At 45.3% G+C, this 22,983-nt stretch overlaps 1 protein-coding gene across 2 annotated transcripts; it reads right to left on the minus strand.

The window, feature by feature from the left end:
* Positions 1-873: 873 nt before the first annotated feature.
* LOC139569929 (spastin-like) lies at positions 874-22,887 on the minus strand. Of its 2 annotated transcripts, none has more exons than XM_071391319.1 (16): positions 22,137-22,887; positions 21,823-21,906; positions 21,645-21,728; positions 19,657-19,826; positions 19,250-19,332; positions 18,226-18,319; positions 11,845-11,919; positions 10,868-10,939; positions 10,405-10,480; positions 9,583-9,674; positions 7,369-7,448; positions 5,716-5,758; positions 5,508-5,587; positions 5,322-5,392; positions 4,024-4,064; positions 874-3,536 (listed from the first exon to the last, which is right to left on the minus strand). In XM_071391319.1, the coding sequence occupies exons 1-16, from the start codon at positions 22,252-22,254 to the stop codon at positions 3,411-3,413; spliced, it is 1,389 nt and encodes a 462-aa protein (XP_071247420.1). In that variant the 5' UTR covers positions 22,255-22,887; the 3' UTR covers positions 874-3,410. The 2 variants fall into 2 exon arrangements, with proteins under 2 accessions (XP_071247420.1, XP_071247419.1); XM_071391318.1 differs by having other exon boundaries at positions 19,190-19,332; positions 22,137-22,885.
* Between the last annotated feature and the right edge of the window lie 96 nt (positions 22,888-22,983).

Here is a 22,983-nt window from a genome sequence, read left to right on the forward strand (position 1 = left end):
CCTAACTCATCATTCCACGGAGGGCAGCGTATCTGCCAGTTGACTCCTCCCTTGTACTTGATTGATCAATTAACAAAATGTCACTTATGAGTTATAAAACGCCCTACACCTTTGACTAGTTAGCACGCAGGACACAACATTTTGGAATGTTCAGATAGAAATATGTAACGGAACATCATGTAGACAAAGGAATCATGTTGGCTCTATTCATGGAATTTCTATCTGCATCGTTCGACAACGTTTCGGGGGAACTGAAGGTTGTTTAGGTTTTAATTTAACTGAAAGGAAACAACTAAAACCAGCAGCCCCACAGCCCTCCATGGAATGAGTTGGACACCCCCCTCAGCCCTCCATGGAATGAGTTGGGACACCCCCCCCCCCCCAGCCCTCCATGGAATGAGTTGGGACACCCCCCCCCCCCCAGCCCTCCATGGAATGAGTTGGGACACCCCCCCCTCAGCCCTCCATGGAATGAGTTGGGACACCCCCCTCAGCCCTCCATGGAATGAGTTGGGACACCCCCCTCAGCCCTCCATGGAATGAGTTGGGACACCCCCCCCTCAGCCCTCCATGGAATGAGTTGGGACACCCCCCTCAGCCCTCCATGGAATGAGTTGGGACACCCCCCTCAGCCCTCCATGGAATGAGTTGGGACACCCCCCCCTCAGCCCTCCATGGAATGAGTTGGGACACCCCCCCCTCAGCCCTCCATGGAATGAGTTGGACACCCCCCCAGCCTCAGATGAACTTTGTAAAATGTAGACAGCAAATCAGAGGATGATGGGAGTAAAACTAAAACTGATCATCAGTTATTTTACTAAATAAGTTAATCATATTATCACAATATCAATCCGATTATACTGATCAGAAATCTAGAGCTGTAGAATGCAACTTTATTATACATTTATACGTTTTATTGGGATCCCCGTTAATAGAGACAGCTAGTCTTCCTGGGTTTTCAACAAATAACAAAAAATACATTAAAATTGTAAAGTATTTTTAGTCTGTAAACACATTAACATAGACAGACTTACATGCATACATGAATACACGTACTGAACATATGACTTAACTAGATGACTAGGTCAGATAGGGAGAGGCGTTGTGTTGGCCGCGGTTTAATCTAGTTGATGATCCCTGGATTAAAAGGCGATCGCAAGAAGTCTCCTCAACTTGCTCAACAACCACACCATTCATTACCAGATTCAGCGGAGGTCTAGAACTTGCGAAGAATGATTTGTACCAAATACAATACTCTTAGTTTTTAGAGATGTTCAGGACTAGTTTATTACTAGCCATCCATTCTAAAAAACTATTTGTTTAGAGTTGCAGGGATTTCACTAGCTGTGGTTGGTGACATGTACACTGAACGGACAAAACATTAAGCACAACTGCTCTTTCCATGACAGGCTGACCGGGTGATCCCCTACTGATGTCACCTGCAAAATCCACTTCAACTCAGATTTTAAAAAAGAAAAAGATTTTTGAGACATGGATTAGGTATGTGTGCCATTCAGAGGGTGAATGGGCAGGACAGAAGGTTTAATTGCCTTTGAACAGGGTGTGGTAGTAGGTGCCAGGCGCACCGGTTTGTGTCAAGAACAGCAACGCTGCTGGGTTTTTCCACACTCAACAGTTTCCCGTGAGTATCAAGAATGTTCCACCACCCATCCAGCCAACTGGACACAACTGTGGGAAGCATTGGAGTCAACATGGGCCGGCTTCTCTGTGGAATGCTTTCGACACCTTGAGGAGGCAATATGGGAGTGGGGGGCGAATGTCCTGTCTTTATACAGTAGCTATATACACAGTAGTATAATTTCAACTCTCAAAGCTGTCAATATAGCAATATCAACAAATCAGAATGCAATTCCTGTCTCTACGCAATTTTCTAAATTTGCAATCAATCAAATTCTACAGTGATGGTCTACTCTATGTATTTCTATCATCTCCCTCCCTCAAAACTGAAGCAAACGCTGAAACTGGGAGAGACTATGGTGTGCACTAATGAACACATCCCTGGTTCCATCACGTCTCCGATGGAACTAAACCAGCTAGCAAATTTGGTTCGTTGGAAGTTAAGGGAACATACGGTTTAGGTTTCACATTGGTTGTGGGAACGAAGCCATATGCTTCCCGAGCGGTAAAAAGTTTTTTTAGTTTTTTTAAACGTTCTGAGAATAGAAGTGAAAACGTTGACTGTTCTGGGTTCATTTTTAGGTTGCAGGGAGGTTCTGAGAACGTTTTACTCTGGTTCCTTGATAGTTAAAAAAAAAAAAAAATGTTATTTTATTTTCACTATTTAATTTTTCTTCTATTTGTTAGTTGTATAACTTTTTAACTGCATTGTTGGGAAAGGGCTCGTAAGTAAAGCATTTAATGGTAAAGTCTATACTTGTTGTATTCGGCACATCTTTCCCGGGAGGTTTTATTAGTGCTGTGAAAATGGAAATTCTAGGTTATATAGAGGTTTCTGAAAAACTTCCTTAAAACGTTCACTGAATATTTCAATAAGACTTTTAATAACACTGCTCGCTTAGGTTAACTGTTTGGAACTCCCAGCACAGATAGGACACATGGACAATTCATTTGTTTAGGCGTTAAATCATCCAAAACACATTTATTTTATATTGTGACACGGCATCAGTGAGATTCAAACCTATAATCTTCTGTTCTCTATCCGTGGATTTAGTCCACTGCAACAGGATGGAGCTAGCATGCCATGTTTTATAACTCACACGAAGCTGTTCATTTTAGTCTATTTAAAAACAGACCCCATTTCAAAGGAAACAAGCACTGATTAAGATCAGCTGTGGCCAATTAGTGGGCGCGGCCAACACACCTGAACACACTTGTTAACAAGATAGAGGATAGAGAGTTTTGTTGACGCTGAGAACGGTATGTTTTTATAACAACATTCTTAGAACGTTCTGTGAACGTTAAAGTTGTCTTGTGTTTTTTTTAATGGAACGTTTTAACGCTCTCAAATTATTATTTGTATTTTTTTTTTGTACATGAATTTAAATAGAACCACGAGGCAATCTGTAGGAAACGTTTTGTTTAAAGTACTGAAATTCCCACAGAAGAACGTTGTTTCTTAGCATTCTCTGAACTATTTGAGAACATTCCCAACGTCAAACCAGCTGGAGAACGTTCCCAGGACGTTTGAACTTTTAGGAAACCTTCTGGTTAAAGCATTGAAATACCCCCCCCCCCCCAAAAAAAATGGTTTGTCAAGTTCCTTAAAATGTGCTGAGAATGTTCCAAAGCCAAGCGACTCCCTGTACCATTCCCAGAAAGTTGTGAAAAGGTTTTAAGGCAAAATAACCATAGGACAACCACGCTCTAAGAAACATATATGGGTCTCAGAACGTTATGTGCTAGCTGGGAAATTAGTTAGTTCCATGGTTCTAGAAGGCTGTAGTGTCTCCGTAGTCAGTGTTCCATCGTACATAGAGGTCCAGGGTTGTGGGACTGACACTGGGCTTAATACGCTTCAGAGAATCCTCAAAGTCCTTGCAGCGGATGTTACGCATCTGTAACAAGCATCAGCATACACAGAAATATATTCTCCATTTCATACACAGAAATATATTCTCCATTTCATACGCAGAAATATATTCTCTATTTCACACACAGAAATATATTCTCTATTTCACACACAGAAATATATTCTCTATTTCACACACAGAAATATATTCTCTATTTCATACACAGAAATATATTCTCTATTCATACACAGAAATACACTACATAACCAAAAGTATGTGGACAAGGTGGCATCCTATGACGGTGCCACATTAAAAGTTACTGAGCTCTTCAATAAAGCTATTCTACTGCCAATGTTTGTCTATGGAGATTGCATGGCTGTGTGCTCGATTTTATACACCTGTCAGCAATGGGTGTGGCTGAAATAGCTGAATCTACTAATTTGAAGTGGTGTCCACATACTTTTGTATATGTAGTGTATATTCTCCATTCATGTCAGACAGTCTATTGTAGCTTTGAGCTGTTATAACTTACATCACTAGCAGCCATGTTTTTCACTTGCTCTGGTCCAAGTTCTGTGTAAACAGACAAAACAAACATGATCAGGCACCAGCCATAAAGACATTGTAGCGACCTTAACCCCACACTTAGCGACCTCGTCAAGGCATAAAGACATTGTAGCGACCTTAACCCAACACTTGCCGACCTCGTCAAGGCATAAAGACATTGTAGCGACCTTAACCCAACACTTGGCGACCTCGTCAAGGCATAAAGACATTGTAGCGACCTTAACCCAACACTTGGCGACCTCGTCAAGGCATAAAGACATTGTAGCGACCTTAACCAAACACTTAGCGACCTCGTCAAGGCATAAAGACATTGTAGCGACCTTAACCCCCCTCAAGTTTGTTACAATATTATAATATACACCGACCAGACAGTTTATTAGGTACACCCAACCAGTCCGGGGGCCGGACCCCACTTTGCCTCCAGAACGGCCTGAATTATCTGGGGCATTCTACAAGGATGTCGGCCCATGCTGACGCGATGGCATCATGCAGTTGCTGCCGATTGGACGGCGGTACATTCATGCTGCTAACGGCTCGTTCCATCTCATCCCGTTATACTCTCTTAGGTTGAGGTGTGGGACTGACCAGGCCACTCGAGTACACTGAATTCACCATCATGTTTCAGGAGGTGTTTTTTCCCCCTCCTCAAATAGTCCAGTGTTGGTGATGGCGTTGCCCACTGGAGCTGCTGCTTCTTGTTTTTAGTGGAACCCTGTGTGGTCGTCGGATGCAACAGCCAATCCATGACAGGGATCACCGAGCTGTGCGTTCCCGAGATATCGTTCTGCCCTCCACTGTTGTACTGCTCTGTTATGTGTCTGTTTGTGGCACGCCTGTTAGCTTGCACCATTCTTGCCATTCTCCTTTTCACCTCTTTCATCAACGAGCTGTTTTTCCCCCCACAGGACTGCCGTTGACTGGATGTGTTTTGTTTGTTTGTCGACACCGTTCTCAGGAAACCCTAGACGCTGTCGTGCGTGAAAAGCCCAGGAGGACGGCTGTTTCAGTGATAATGGATCCGTTCTGCTTGGCACCGACCGATCATACCACGCTCAAAGTCACTAGTTTTGCCCATTCTAACATTCAGTGGAACAGTAACTGAATGCCTGTCTGCCTGCTTTATATGGTAGGAGCGATCTGAGGTGTACCTAATAAACTGTCCGGTTAGTGTATATAGGTATAATAGGTACATTGTCTATTACTATTGCATATAGCCATAACTTTTGGGCATTGGGACAGGCTGAATGATAGGCTTTTACTCACCTCTGATTGGTCCAAGGGCAGCATCCTTAGCCAACGACGTAAGATCACTTCCTGAATAGCCCCCCGTCATTCTGAGAAGGTATATATTTTGGTTAGAGCATGTTTAGGTTGTATAGTTTTATCTCTACGGTTTATGCTTGGGGGGGGGGGGGATTTAGCCTAGTCTAGCGTAGTGTGAGAACTTACTTTGCTAGATGGGCTAATTCCTTCTGGTTGAGTGGGTGTCCATGCTTTCCCAGTAGATTCTTCAGCAACTTGAAACGAGTCTATGATGATAGCAAACACATAACATTGGTTAACAAAAAAAACGGAAAATCTACCCAGTAAACCACTGTAGCCATAACAACGTTCAGTGACGGTCCTGCACAAGGCGAAACAGGCAACATGTATTTACCTCCTCTGTTGGTAAGGCTACATGCACCCTTTTGGCAAATCGCCTGTAAAAGGAAAAACAAAAAAACAAATTAAGTATTGTCACCAGGGGTTAGAACCGGTTCAGGGAACAGAACCGAAAACAGGACAACAATGACATGAAAATAATCAGTACTGTGAATGAAAGTGATCTATACTGGTTATGGAACAGAACCGTTATTTTCCCTAGCCGTTTTAGGCTACCTGCCTCTCCCCCTCCGAAGCATAGGCTACAGTAGCCTACTGACGTTACAAGCCTGATTCGGAAATTAGGGAGAGAGAGAGAGAGATTTTTTTTTATTAGAAAATAATGGATAAACTTTTTAATGCTAATTAAGGATACTATATTGAACACGTTTCGCGTTGGATTTATTCACAACCCCCCCCCCCCCAAAAAAAAAGATAAGACGTGTTTTGATTTTCATTCCGGTGCCGCTCTGCACACACAAGCTTAAGCTAGCTACCTCTGGCTTTAACATCGGACCAAATCCAGGAAGTTCAAAAACATTCAAAGTTCCTTCCTCCATAGAAGCTGCTATATCACATGTACAATTCTGTGGGCCTAATTTCAGATAACGCATGTCATAACAACATGCCCAGTGCTACAAGCCAAACCCTCCTCCTTCACCCTCTCTCCCCACCCGTTTGTCACATCTCGCGCCCTACACTGGTCTGTCCAATGCATTACACTGTACATAGTTAACCCGCTCCATAGCAAGCTGCTCTATCCGCACTGAGTGGTCATTTAATGTTGAGCTAAATGTAAACAGCAACAAAAAAACGATTTCAGAGGTTTTGAAAAAAGAACGACATAAAATGTTACTTATTTTTAGTTTGAACCGTTTCAGAACTTTATTTTGTGTGCAGAGCGTTATTAACCGGTTCCCGTGCTTTATGTCAAATCAAATCAAATGTATTTATATAGCCCTTCGTACATCAGCTGATATATCAAAGTGCTGTACAGAAACCCAGCCTAAAACCCCAAACAGCAAGCAATGCAGGTGTAGAAGCACAGTGTATAAAATATGTGTGTGTGAGTGTATCATATCCAGTACCTGAGCACAGCTTTGTCTTCCTGTGTGTGTTGTGTTCAGTACCTGAGCACAGCTTCCTGTGTGTGTTGTGTCCAGTACCTGAGCACAGCTTCCTGTGTGTGTTGTGTCCAGTACCTGAGCACAGCTTCGTCTTCCTGTGTGTGTTGTGTCCAGTACCTGAGCACAGCTTCGTCTTCCTGTGTGTGTTGTGTTGTGTCCAGTACCTGAGCACAGCTTGGTCTTCCTGTGTGTGTTGTGTTGTGTTCAGTACCTGAGCACAGCTTGGTCTTCCTGTGTGTGTTGTGTTGTGTCCAGTACCTGAGCACAGCTTCCTGTGTGTGTTGTGTCCAGTACCTGAGCACAGCTTGGTCTTCCTGTGTGTGTTGTGTTGTGTTCAGTACCTGAGCACAGCTTGGTCTTCCTGTGTGTGTTGTGTTGTGTTCAGTACCTGAGCACAGCTTCCTGTGTGTGTTGTGTTGTGTCCAGTACCTGAGCACAGCTTCCTGTGTGTGTTGTTTTGTTCAGTACCTGAGCACAGCTTCCTGTGTTGTGGTGTGTCCAGTACCTGAGCACAGCTTCCTGTGTTGTGTTGTGTCCAGTACCTGAGCACAGCTTCGTCCAGCTCCTGTGGTCTGTTTGTAGCTCCCATCACCAGAACCCTCTCTGCCCCTTCTGACTGCACCTGCAACCATCCAGGAGACTAGTGTTGTTGAAGGAAACCTACACCAGATATACAAAAGTATGTGGACACCACTTCAAATTAGTGGATTCAGCCATTTCAGCCACACCCGTTGCTGACAGGTGTATAACATTGTGCACACAGCCATGCAATCTCCATAGACAAAATATTGGCAGTAGAATGGCCCTTACTGAAGAGCTCAGTGACCTTCAACGTGGCACCGTCATAGGATGCCACCTTTCCAATAAGTCAGTCCGTTAAATTTCTGCCTTGCTAGAGCTGCCCCGGTTAACTCTGAAGTGGAAACATTGTGAAGTGGAAACGTCTAGGCTCAGCCGTGAAGTGGTAGGACACACAAGCTCACAGAACGGGACCGCCGGGTGCTGAAGCGCATAAAAATTGTCTGTCATCGGTTGCAACACTCACTACCGAGTTCCAAACTGACTCTGGAAGCAACGTCAGCACAAGAACTGTTTGTCGGGAGCTTCTTGAAATGGGTTTCCGTGGCCGAGCAGCCGCAAACGAGCCTAAGATCACCATGAGCAATGCCAAGCGTCGGCTGGAGTGGTGTAAAGATCACCGCCATTGGACACTGGAGCAGTAGAAACGTGTTCTCTGGAGTGATGAATCACGCTTCACCTTCTGGTAGTCCGACAGATGAATCTGGGTTTGGCGGATGGCAGGAGAACACTATCTGCCCCAATCCATACTGCCAACTGTAAAGTTTGGTGGAGGAGGAATAATGGTCTGGGGCTGTTTTTCATGGTTTGGGCCCCTTAGTTCCAGTGAAGGTAAATCTTAACGCTACAGCATACAATGACATTCTAGATGATTCTGTGCTTCTAACTTTGTGGCAACTGTTTGGGGAAGGCCCTTTCCTGTTTCAGCATGACATTGCCCCCGTGCAACAAAGCGAGGTCCATACAGAAATGGTTTGTCGCGATCGGTGTGGAAGAACTTGACTGGCCTGCACAGAGCCCTGACCTCAACCCTATCGAACACCTTTTGGGATGAATTGGAACGCCGACTGCGAGCCAGGCCTAATCACCCAACATCAGTGCCCGACCTCACGAATGCTCGTGGCTGAATGGAAGCAAGTCCCCGCAGCAATGTTCCAACATCTAGAGGAAAGCCTTCCCAGAAGAGTGGAGGCTGTTATAGCAGCAATGTTCCAACATCTAGTGGAAAGCCTTCCCAGAAGAGTGGAGGCTGTTATAGCAGCAATGTTCCAACATCTAGTGGAAAGCCTTCCCAGAAGAGTGGAGGCTGTATATAGCAGCAATGTTCCAACATCTGGTGGAAAGCCTTCCCAGAAGAGTGGAGGCTGTTATAGCAGCAATGTTCCAACATCTGGTGGAAAGCCTTCCCAGAAGAGTGGAGGCTGTTATAGCAGCAATGTTCCAACATCTAGTGGAAAGCCTTCCCAGAAGAGTGGAGGCTGTTATAGCAGCAATGTTCCAACATCTAGTGGAAAGCCTTCCCAGAAGAGTGGAGGCTGTATATAGCAGCAATGTTCCAACATCTGGTGGAAAGCCTTCCCAGAAGAGTGGAGGCTGTTATAGCAGCAATGTTCCAACATCTGGTGGAAAGCCTTCCCAGAAGAGTGGAGGCTGTTATAGCAGCAACGTTCCAACATCTAGTGGAAAGCCTTCCCAGAAGAGTGGAGGCTGTTATAGCAGCAATGTTCCAACATCTGGTGGAAAGCCTTCCCAGAAGAGTGGAGGCTGTTATAGCAGCAATGTTCCAACATCTAGTGGAAAGCCTTCCCAGAAGAATGGAGGCTGTTATAGCAGCAATGTTCCAACATCTGGTGGAAAGCCTTCCCAGAAGAGTGGAGGCTGTTATAGCAGCAATGTTCCAACATCTAGTGGAAAGCCTTCCCAGAAGAGAGGAGGCTGTTATGGCAGCAAAGGGGGGACCAACTCCATATTAACGCCCATGATTTTGGAATGAGATGTTCGATGAGCAGGTGTCCACATACTTTTGGTCATGTAGTGTGCATAAGGTATTTTGTAGCTCATTAAAAAACCCATACACGAAACATTCATAAAACAGTATATAGGAATTACAACTACCGTTGATAATTGCAGCGCGAGTAACATTACCGTGACATAACTAAAATGGTCGTTGGTCTTACCCCATCAAACTGTATGAGAAACTCAGTTTTTAACCGGCGGCTGGCATCGTGTTCTCCCTCCCTTCTCTCACAGAGCAGGCTGTCGATCTCATCTGGGAGGACGGCAAACAGACAGGAACCACAGCGAGCGTCACCACAACGTCAATGAATAGGTACTGTCTGTTCAGTCTCTCAGAAACAAACAAACATAAAACATTTTTATTAAAGCTGTAAAATGTCACTTTTTTGGACGACCTGACCAAATTCACATAGAAATGTGTGTTATAGATCTGTCCTTCTCATTGACAGCCAGTCTAAGAAGCAGTAGATCTGTTCTATGTGCGCTATTTCTATGCTTCTTGTTCTTAAGTTTAGTTTTTGCATCTTTTACTTTCGGTTTTGTACACCAGCTACAAACAGCTGAAAATACAATAATTTTGGTTATAGAAAAGCACTTTCGATGGTACAATGACTGTCTACACTATACTTAGTTGTTTAGTCACATAAACTGAAATTAGGCAAACTATTAGAATATTAGCAACCAGGAAATGGAGGAGCGATTTCTGCATCTTTAACTAGTCCACTTCACCCCTCACTATGTAAAGCGCTTCGAGTACCTCATGATGTAGAAAGTCGCTATAAAAATCCAATCCATTATTAAACTAAACTAACGAATGGTCAGTTTTTTGGACAGACTAAAAGCCGAGTCCTAGACTAAAAAAAAAGAATAACCAATGGAAAATGTCAAGTTAAAATATCACTGTTGGACGTCAGACCACTGTTGGACCATGTTGAGTATACTGTATGGGTAAAAAGACATTCAATACAATCACTCAAACCAACCAATGAAGATGATGGCTGGCTGCAGTTCTCTGGCCACAGCAAACAGAGCTCTGACCAGCTTCTCTCCCTCTCCCACCTGGAAAGGAGAGGTACGGGTCAAAGGTCACTCAAGTCACAACTACTGCTACAAACACTTTACACTGGAACATAAAAGGTCAACTTTATAAAATGGTTTTAAAACTATCTTATTGATAGTTTAACTGATCACTCAGCTAACACGAATGTTAATACACTAGGTGGGACATCTCTACCTGGACCCTGGTCAACAGTAGTCCACTACCCTATAGACCCTGGTCTACAGTAGTCCACTACCCTGGTCTACAGTAGTCCACTACCCTGGTCTACAGTAGTCCACTACCCTGGTCTACAGTAGTCCACTACCCTGGTCTACAGTAGTCCACTACCCAGAGAATAGGGTGCCATTTTGGGCACAGTAAATGACAACAGTCTTCAGACTCCTCACCCATTTAGAAGTCAGACTGGAAGCACTGATGTTAAAGAAGGTGGCGTGGGACTCCATGGCAACTGCTTTGGCCTGGGTAGAGGGACAACAGAGATCATTATCATGAGAAAGAGGACTCCATTTCTACTGCTTTGGCCTGGGTAGAGGGACAACAGAGATCATTATCATGAGAAAGAGGACTCCATTTCTACTGCTTTGGCCTGGGTAGAGGGACAACAGAGATCATTATCATGAGAAAGAGGACTCCATTTCTACTGCTTTGGCCTGGGTAGAGGGACAACAGAGATCAATTTATTATCATGAGAAAGAGCACTCCATTTCTACTGCTTTGGCCTGGGTAGAGGGACAACATAGATCATTATCATGAGAAAGAGGACTCCATATCTACTGCTTTGGCCTGGGTAGAGGGACAACAGAGATCATTATCATGAGAAAGAGGACTCCATTTCTACTGCTTTGGCCTGGGTAGAGGGACAGCAGAGATCAATGTATTATCATGAGAAAGAGGACTCCATTTCTACTGCTTTGGCCTGGGTAGAGGGACAACAGAGATCAATTTATTATCATGAGAAAGAGGACTCCATTTCTACTGCTTTGGCCTGGGTAGAAGGACAACAGAGATCAATTTATTATCATGAGAAAGAGGACTCCATTTCTACTGCTTTGGCCTGGGTAGAGGGACAACAGAGATCATTATCATGAGAAAGAGGACTCCATTTCTACTGCTTTGGCCTGGGTAGAGGGACAACAGAGATCAATTTATTATCATGAGAAAGAGGACTCCATTTCTACTGCTTTGGCCTGGGTAGAGGGACAACAGAGATCATTATCATGAGAAAGAGGACTCCATTTCTACTGCTTTGGCCTGGGTAGAGGGACAAAAGAGACATTCATTATCATGAGAAAGAGGCATAATGTCTTCAACATGCAGTCAACACCATGTGATGTCATTTGATTGTCACAAACGTTTGACTCACCAGCATGGTCTTTCCGTTGCCTGGCGGGCCGAAGAGGAGCAGACCTCGTGCCGGGGATCTGAGACCAGTGAACAGCTAGAGGGGAACAACAACACCATAGACTGGGGTAGAGACAGCACAACACCATAGACTGGACTAGAGACAGCACAACACCATAGACTGGACTAGAGACAGCACACCACCATAGACTGGACTAGAGACAGCACAACACCATAGACTGGACTAGAGACAGCACACCACCATAGACTGGACTAGAGACAGCACACCACCATAGACTGGACTAGAGACAACACAACACCATAGACTGGACTAGAGACAACACACCACCATAGACTGGACTAGAGACAACACACCACCATAGACTGGACTAGAGACAGCAGCACCATAGACTGGACTAGAGACAGCACAACACCATAGACTGGACTAGAGACAGCACAACACCATAGACTGGACTAGAGACAACACAACACCATAGACTGGACTAGAGACAGCACAACAGCATAGACTGGACTAGAGACAACACAACACCATAGACTGGACTAGAGACAGCACAACACCATAGACTGGACTAGAGACAGCACAACACCATAGACTGGACTAGAGACAGCAACACCATAGACTGGACTAGAGACAGCAACACCATAGACTGGACTAGAGACAACACAACACTATAGACTGGACTAGAGACAACACAACACTATAGACTGGACTAGAGACAACACAACACCATAGACTGGGGTAGAGACAACACAACACTATAGACTGGACTAGAGACAACACAACACCATAGACTGGACTAGAGACAACACCATAGACTGGACTAGAGACAACACAACACCATAGACTGGACTAGAGACAACACCATAGACTGGACTAGAGACAACACCATAGACTGGACTAGAGACAACACAACACTATAGACTGGACTAGAGACAACACAACACCATAGACTGGACTAGAGACAACACAACACCATAGACTGGACTAGAGACAGCACAACACTATAGACTGGGGTAGAGACAGCAACACCATAGACTGGACTAGAGACAGCACCACCATAGACTGGACTAGAGACAACACAACACCATAGACTGGACTAGAGACAACACAACACTATAGACTGGACTAGAGACAACACTATAGACTGGAGTAGAGACAGCACAACACTATAGACTGGACTAGAGACAGCACAACACCATAGACTGGACTAGAGACAGCACAACACTATAGACTGGACTAGAGACAACACTATAGACTGGAGTAGAGACAGCACAACACTATAGACTGGACTAGAGACAGCACCACCACCATAGACTGGACTAGAGACAGCACCACCACCATAGACTGGACTACAGACTGGACTAGATTGAATCGTACTACACCGGCTCCGACGCTCATCTTATGCGGCAGGGCTGGCAAGCTACAAAGGGAAGCATAGCCGCGAGCTGCCCAGTGACACGAGCCTACCAGACGAGCTAAATCACTTCTATGATCGCTTTGAGGCAAGCAACACTGAGGCATGCATGAGAGCATCAGCTGTTCCAGACGACTGTGTGATCACGCTCTCCGTAGCCGACGTGAGTAAGACCTTTAAACAGGTCAACATACACAAGGCTGCGGGGCCAGACGGATTACCAGGACGTGTGCTCCGGGCATGTGCTGACCAACTGGCAGGTATCTTCACTGACATTTTCAACATGTCCCTGATTGAGTCTGTAATACCAACATGCTTCAAGCCGACCACCATAGTCCCTGTGCCCAAGAACACGAAGGTAACCTGCCTAAATGACTACAGACCCGTAGCCCTCACGTCCGTAGCCATGAAGTGCTTTGAAAGGCTGGTCATGGATCACATCAACACCATTATCTCAGAAACCCTAGACCCACTCCAATTTGCATACCGTCAAAACAGATCAACAGATGATGCAATCTCTATTTCACTCCACACTTCCCTTTCCCACCTGGACAAAAGGAACACCTATGTGAGAATGCTGTTTATTGACTACAGCTCAGCGTTCAACACCATAGTGCCCTCCAAGGTCATCACTAAGCTAAGGACCCTGGGACTAAACACCTCCCTCTGCAACTGGATCCTGGACTTCCTGACGGGCCGCCCCCAGGTGGTAAGGGTAGGTAACAACACATCCGTAACGCTGATCCTCAACACTGGAGCCCCTCAGGGGTGCGTGCTCAGTCCCCTCCTGTACTCCCTGTTCACTCATGACCCCACGGCCAGGCACTACTCCAACACCATCATTAAGTTTGCAGACGACACAACACTGGTAGGCCTGATCATCGACAACGACGAGACAGCCTATAGGGAGGAGGTCAGAGACTTGGCCGGGTGGTGCCAGAATAACAACCTATCCCTCAACGTAACCAAGACTAAGTAGATGATTGTGGACTACCGGAAAAGGAGGACCGAGCACACCCCCATTCTCATCGACGGGGCTGTAGTGGAGCAGGTTGAGAGCTTCAAGTTCCTTGGGTGTTCACATCACCAACAAACTAACATGGTCCAAGCACACCAAGACAGTCGTGAAGAGGGCACAATGCCTATTCCCCCTCAGGAAACTAAAAAGATTTGGCATGGGTCCTCAGATCCTCAAAAGGTTCTACAGCTGCAACATCGAGAGCATCCTGACTGGTTGCATCACTGCCTGGTACGGCAACTGCTCGGCCTCCGACCGCAAGGCACTACAGAGGGTAGTGCGTACGGCCCAGTACATCACCGGGGCCAAGCTTCCTGTCATCCAGGACCTCTATACCAGGCGGTGTAAGAGGAAGGCCCTAAAAATTGTCAAAGACTTCAGCCACCCCAGTCATAGACTGTTCTCTCTACTACCGCATGTCAAGTGGTACCGGAGTGCCAAGTCTAGGACCAAAAGGCTTCTCAACAGTTTTTACCCCCAAGCCATAACACTTCTGAACAGGTAATGAAATGGTTACCCAGACTATTTGCATTGCCCCCTCCCTCTTTACACTGCTGCTACTCTCTGTTTATCATATATGCATGGTCACTTGAACTATACATTAATCTACATACTACCTCAATTAGCCCGACTAACCGGTGCCTGTATATGGCCTATCTACTGTATATAGCCTCTCTACTGTATATAGCCTCACTACTGTATATAGCCTCACTACTGTATATAGCCTCACTACTGTATATAGCCTCTCTACTGTATATAGCCTCTCTACTGTATATAGCCTCTCTACTGTATACAGCCTCCCTACTGTATACAGCCTCCCTACTGTATACAGCCTCCCTACTGTATACAGCCTCCCTACTGTTATTATTCACTGTTATTTACTGTTTTTTATTTCCTTACTTATCTATTGTTCACCTAATACCTGTTTTTTACTTAAAAATTGCACCGTTGGTTAGGTAAGTAAGCATTTCACTGTAAGGTCTACACCTGTTATATTCGGCGCACGTGACAAATAAACTTTGATTGGATTTGACTAGAGACAACAGACTGGACTAGAGATAACAAGACAACTGTGAAGCCCGATTCCCAAAATAGGGACGACCTCAACTGTACTGTGCTGGCTCGGATATTTTCATTTCAAATGGTCCTTTTCAGCAGATATGCTGGATGTGTAAACAGGCCAGACCAAAGCATCTCAGCTTGACTTGGGTACCCTAGAATGTGAATCAGGCATAACTGACAGATAGCAGCTCATAGCTGACAGATAGCAGCTCATAGCTGACAGATAGCAGCTCATAGCTGACAGATAGCAGCTCATAGCTGACAGATAGCAGCTCATAGCTGACAGATAGCAGCTCATAGCTGACAGATAGCAGCTCATAGCTGACAGATAGCAGCTCATAGCTGACAGATAGCAGCTCATTGCTGACAGATAGCAGCTCATAGCTGACAGATAGCAGCTCATAGCTGACAGATAGCAGCTCATAGCTGACAGATAGCAGCTCATTACTGACAGATAGCAGCTCATAGCTGACAGATAGCAGCTCATAGCTGACAGATAGCAGCTCATAGCTGACAGATAGCAGCTCATAGCTGACAGATAGCAGCTCATAGCTGACAGATAGCAGCTCATAGCTGACAGATAGCAGCTCATAGCTGACAGATAGCAGCTCATAGCTGACAGATAGCAGCTCATAGCTGACAGATAGCAGCTCATAGCTGACAGATAGCAGCTCATAGCTGACAGATAGCAGCTCATAGCTGACAGATAGCAGCTCATAGCTGACAGATAGCAGCTCATAGCTGACAGATAGCAGCTCATAACTGACAGATAGCAGCTCATAGCTGACAGATAGCAGCTCATAGCTGACAGATAGCAGCTCATAACTGACAGATAGCAGCTCATAACTGACAGATAGCAGCTCATTACTGACAGATAGCAGCTCATTACTGACAGATAGCAGCTCATAACTGACAGATAGCAGCTCATAACTGACAGATAGCAGCTCATAGCTGACAGATAGCAGCTCATAGCTGACAGATAGCAGCTCATAGCTGACAGATAGCAGCTCATTACTGACAGATAGCAGCTCATTACTGACAGATAGCAGCTCATTACTGAGATAGCAGCCCATAGCTGACAGATAGCAGCTCATAGCTGACAGATAGCAGCTCATAGCTGACAGATAGCAGCTCATAGCTGACAGATAGCAGCTCATAACTGACAGATAGCAGCTCATTACTGACAGATAGCAGCTCATTACTAACAGATAGCAGCCCATAGCTGACAGATAGCAGCTCATAGCTGCCAGATAGCAGCTCATAGCTGCCAGATAGCAGCTCATAGCTGACAGATAGCAGCTCATAGCTGACAGATAGCAGCTCATAGCTGACAGATAGCAGCTCATAACTGACAGATAGCAGCTCATAGCTGACAGATAGCAGCTCATAGCTGACAGATAGCAGCTCATAACTGACAGATAGCAGCTCATAACTGACAGATAGCAGCTCATAGCTGACAGATAGCAGCTCATAACTGACAGATAGCAGCTCATAGCTGACAGATAGCAGCTCATAACTGACAGATAGCAGCTCATAACTGACAGATAGCAGCTCATTACTGACAGATAGCAGCTCATAGCTGACAGATAGCAGCTCATAGCTGACAGATAGCAGCTCATAGCTGACAGATAGCAGCTCATAGCTGACAGATAGCAGCTCATAACTGACAGATAGCAGCTCATAGCTGACAGATAGCAGCTCATAGCTGACAGATAGCAGCTCATAACTGACAGATAGCAGCTCATAACTGACAGATAGCAGCTCATAACTGACAGATAGCAGCTCATAGCTGACAGATAGCAGCTCATAACTGACAGATAGCAGCTCATTACTGACAGATAGCAGCTCATTACTAACAGATAGCAGCCCATAGCTGACAGATAGCAGCTCATAGCTGCCAGATAGCAGCTCATAGCTGACAGATAGCAGCTCATAGCTGACAGATAGCAGCTCATAGCTGACAGATAGCAGCTCATAGCTGACAGATAGCAGCTCATAACTGACAGATAGCAGCTCATAACTGACAGATAGCAGCTCATAGCTGACAGATAGCAGCTCATAACTGACAGATAGCAGCTCATAACTGACAGATAGCAGCTCATTACTGACAGATAGCAGCTCATAACTGACAGATAGCAGCTCATAGCTGACAGATAGCAGCTCATAGCTGACAGATAGCAGCTCATAGCTGACAGATAGCAGCTCATAGCTGACAGATAGCAGCTCATAGCTGACAGATAGCAGCTCATTACTGACAGATAGCAGCTCATTACTGACAGATAGCAGCCCATAGCTGACAGATATCAGCTCATAGCTGACAGATAGCAGCTCATAGCTGACAGATAGCAGCTCATAGCTGACAGATAGCAGCTCATAGCTGACAGATAGCAGCTCATAGCTGACAGATAGCAGCTCATAGCTGACAGATAGCAGCTCATAGCTGACAGATAGCAGCTCATAGCTGACAGATAGCAGCTCATAGCTGACAGATAGCAGCTCATAACTGACAGATAGCAGCTCATAGCTGACAGATAGCAGCTCATAGCTGACAGATAGCAGCTCATAACTGACAGATAGCAGCTCATAGCTGACAGATAGCAGCTCATAGCTGACAGATAGCAGCTCATAGCTGACAGATAGCAGCTCATAACTGACAGATAGCAGCTCATAACTGACAGATAGCAGCTCATAGCTGACAGATAGCAGCTCATTAGTGACAGATAGCAGCTCATTAGTGACAGATAGCAGCTCATTAGTGACAGATAGCAGCTCATAGCTGACAGATAGCAGCTCATTACTGACAGATAGCAGCTCATTACTGACAGATAGCAGCTCATTACTGACAGATAGCAGCTCATAACACAGAGTAGAAAGAAAACATGCTCACCTCAGGTCTGAGTGCAGGTAGGATGACTATCTCCTGAAGAGCTTGTTTAGCCAGCTCCTGACCCGCTATGTCTTCAAAGCTCACTGACGACCCACTGAAATAAACACACATGTTTAAATGACTCTAGAACCACAGCAGTCTCAATTACAGTCATGGGTTGTAATTACAGGAGAGCTAGGCACCGCCTTAACAAAGGTGTCAGTGTGTGTGCCATCTCAAAAGTCTAAGATTTTGACGTCAGGGCATCCCCAAGAATCAACGTTTAATTTGATCCTGACTGCGGTCCACTGCCCTATCCACTATCATCGTCTCTAGAATCCCTCCATTGAATGTGCTGAGGGTCTTCTCTATCTTAGCCTGGTCACACATCTGTTAGTACTGTATAGCCAACTCCCCAGACAATAACCAAAAGGCTACGCAGATAGCTCCTGGACCGGGCTACGCGGATAGCGCCGGGACCGGGCTACGCGGATAGCTCCTGGACCGGGCTACGCGGATAGCTCCTGGACCGGGCTACGCGGATAGCGCCGGGACCGGGCTACGCGGATAGCGCCGGGACCGGGCTACGCGGATATCTCCGGGACCGGGCTACGCGGATAACTCCGGGACCGGGCTACGCGGATATCTCCGGGACCGGGCTACGCGGATATCTCCGGGACCGGGCTACGCGGATAGCGCCGGGACCGGGCTACGCAGATAGCTCATGGACCGGGCTACGCGGATAGCGCCGGGACCGGGCTACGCGGATATCTCCGGGACCGGGCTACGCGGATAGCGCCGGGACCGGGCTACGCGGATAGCGCCGGGACCGGGCTACGCAGATAGCTCCTGGACCGGGCTACGCGGATAGCGCCGGGACCGGGCTACGCGGATATCTCCGGGACCGGGCTACGCGGATAACGCCGGGACTGGGCTACACAGATATCTCCTGGACTGGGCTATGCAGAGAGCTCATCTATCCTACCCGTCTACGATTTCATTCAGTATGAAGCTGGCCAGTTTGCTGTCCACATTCTTAAAGTACTTCATGTCCCTCTTCTGTGGTTCCTTCGATGCTGATGCTGCTGGTCTACCATTCTGTCCTCTTCCTGCAGCCCGAGGGACAACCTTAGAGAGAACACTCCATAAGTGCACAATATCATAGACCATGAAACAAACATTTCACAGACCATAAAACAAAAAGGATACACTATGAGCAACAACGTCCCATTTGAAACAGTATTTAAGACAAATTACAACTCAAAAAACGTTGTTTTCTGTAAACTGTTAGCGGGGTGGTTATAAGACTAGGATTAAATAATTTATGGGACTAGAGGATAGGAGACGGGGATAGGACAAGGCCTGTACTTTAATGGGACCAGGGACGGGGATAGGACAAGGCCTGTACTTTAATGGTACCAGGGACGGGGACAGGACCTGTACCAGGGATACCTTGATATTGTTGGTCCTGCTTGAGCCAGTGCTTGCTGGCTTGCTGTGACTGGACATAGAACCACCTGGACCTGGCTTGTTCTTTGGACCAGAAGGCCTCACTGGAGGGGTAGGGAGATGGCCTGGTGGACTCTGAGGGCTGTGTCTTGTTTTAGAAGCTGATGCACCTTCTGTGGTGAGAGAGAGGATGGAGAGAGACAGAGGGTGAGAGAGAGAGAGAGAGACAGAGGGTGAGAGAGAGAGGATGGAGAGAGACAGAGGGTGAGAGAGAGAGGATGGAGAGAGACAGAGGGTGAGAGAGAGAGGATGGAGAGGGAGAGGTTGAGAGAGAGGATGGAGAGAGACAAAGGTTGAGAGCGAGAGAGGGTGAGAAAGAGAGGATGGAGAGAGAGAGAGGGTGAGAGAGAGAGAGAGAGAATGGAGAGAGAAAGGGTGAGAGAGAGAGAATGGAGAGAGAGAGGATGGAGAGAGACAGAGGATGGAGAGAGACAGAGGGTGAGAGAGGATGGAGAGAGACAGAGGGTGAGAGAGGATGGAGAGAGAGAGGGTGAGAGAGACAGAGGGTGGAGAGAGAGAGGGTAAGAGAGAGGATGGAGAGAGACAGAGGGTGAGAGAGAGTAAGCGAGAATGGAGAAAGAGACCCTACAAGGTTAAATAAAAAAATAAAAAACATTAGTACTACAACTATTTGCAAATTGCTAAAACACATAGCTGGTAATATAACACTTGAAATGTCCATCTCTTTTAAACCTTTTTGAGTGAGAGAGAGAAATATTGATCTTGGTCAGGGATTTTTTTACAGCACAAATCTATATAGCTCAAAATCTAAGTGTGGCATCACTTCAAAGTGTTATGAGAGAAGACTGCAGCATGCCTCATATATTACCAGTATGGTGAGTCATCATGAAGACTGCAGCATGCCTCATATATTACCAGTATGGTGAGTCATCATGAAGACTGCAGCATGCCTCATATATTACCAGTATGGGGAGTCATCATGAAGACTGCAGCATGCCTCATATATTACCAGTATGGTGAGTCATCATGAAGACTGCAGCATGCCTCATATATTACCAGTATGGTGAGTCATCATGAAGACTGCAGCATGCCTCATATATTACCAGTATGGTGAGTCATCATGAAGACTGCAGCATGCCTCATATATTACCAGTATGGGGAGTCATCATGAAGACTGCAGCATGCCTCATATATTACCAGTATGGTGAGTCATCATGAAGACTGCAGTATGCCTCATATATTACCAGTATGGTGAGTCATCATGAAGACTGCAGCATGCCTCATATATTACCAGTATGGTGAGTCATCATGAAGACTGCAGCATGCCTCATATATTACCAGTATGGGGAGTCATCATGAAGACTGCAGCATGCCTCATATATTACCAGTATGGGGAGTCATCATGAAGACTGCAGCATGCCTCATATATTACCAGTATGGTGAGTCATCATGAAGACTGCAGTATGCCTCATATATTACCAGTATGGTGAGTCATCATGAAGACTGCAGCATGCCTCATACATTACCAGTATGGGGAGTCATCATGAAGACTGCAGCATGCCTCATATATTACCAGTATGGTGAGTCATCATGAAGACTGCAGCATGCCTCATATATTACCAGTATGGTAAGTCATCATGAAGACTGCAGCATGCCTCATATATTACCAGTATGGTAAGTCATCATGAAGACTGCAGCATGCCTCATACATTACCAGTATGGGGAGTCATCATGAAGACTGCAGCATGCCTCATATATTACCAGTATGGTGAGTCATCATGAAGACTGCAGCATGCCTCATATATTACCAGTATGGGGAGTCATCATGAAGACTGCAGCATGCCTCATATATTACCAGTATGGTGAGTCATCATGAAGACTGCAGCATGCCTCATATATTACCAGTATGGGAAGTCACCATGATGTGATACAATCTAAAACAACGTTCTCAACATCATCAGAGAGCTGACCTAGAAGAGCGAGTCGGTCCTTTGCCATGGTGAGATTGCTGATCATCTTAGTTTGAAGCCTCTTTGAACGATCACTATGTTCTCCTAAAGTGAAAGTGAAAGATGGTACCTGGTCAACAGCCACAACACAAACAACCTGATATTAACTTGAAAGATGATGAGGTAGGAAGTAGCTTACCTTGTCCTGTGACTTCAATAGCAATCCCCCTTTGAAGCTCTGCAATGCCTTTCTGATACCACTGGACTGCCTCCTCCTTGACACCTGCCATAACAAACCCACAGGCTCAGTCACACAGAGAGAGAGTAGACAGACATACAAACACTCCCAGTGTGCCGTTGCATTTGCTTGCATACAGTTACACAACATGTATGATTGGCTTCGATGCAACCAACAGTTTTGACATTGTAAAACTCTCTTGGTTTCATCGATGCTAATGTATGATAAACATATATAATATATATTTTTTTTTAAGATAAGGAGATGCATTCAACCTTTGTCATCTTCGTCGATCTTTAGTGCCACGGATATGTATTCAAATGCTCGTTTATGGTAGTTTCTAATGATTTCTCCGTTGTCTTTGCTGTCCCCCGCTCTAACTTTGGCCGACATGGTAGTGAAATAATGTACAACCAGTTACAGTCGCTAGCTACATCAGATTCTCAAATACAGAAGTAAACAGAGAGAACTATACACCAGAAAATGTTGTCAGCGTCCTCAGCAATGTATTATTATATCTCTAACCATTTTTATATACGACAGATGATCGTAAACGTGTCTATTTTACAATAATAACAAAACCAATGTAAAGACCCAGTCCACACAGTTCCAGGACATCGGTGTTTTGTTGGAACAGGAAGTTGGAGTTACGCATGCGTAGAACTACCGCACTTGTCAAACATTTAAACAAGATCCTAAATACCGTAATAAGTGTATATAAGAAAATATAATGTATTTCAGTCACGTAAATCGATAAGAACTGACAGTAGATAAATAGTGTGGAAGTTTACCGTGGCATACCAAAAGTAATGTAATATTCGTTATTTTTAGAAATAACGGGGGAAGACGCGAAGCGAGGGCGATAACTGGGCCCAAAATCTGTCTTCTCCAAGTTCACTTTTTTCCTCCGCTCAACAAGCGGCGAGTTTTTGTATGGAGATCAATGAGTGTCGCGTTTGGTTAATTAAACACAATTTAATGGTTTATTTGTTACTTGTGGCTTATTTAATCGAATAAAAGTTTCGTAATGTTTAGGTTCTTACGAGTGTACTGATATAAGTAGGATAAGTGACATCCCGACAACTTTGAGGGAAAAAGAACACTTTATATCGGAGATCTTCC

The sequence above is a fragment of the Salvelinus alpinus genome, chromosome 3 (genome assembly GCF_045679555.1).
Source record: "Salvelinus alpinus chromosome 3, SLU_Salpinus.1, whole genome shotgun sequence".
In the NCBI taxonomy this organism is placed as follows: Eukaryota; Metazoa; Chordata; class Actinopteri; order Salmoniformes; family Salmonidae; genus Salvelinus; species Salvelinus alpinus.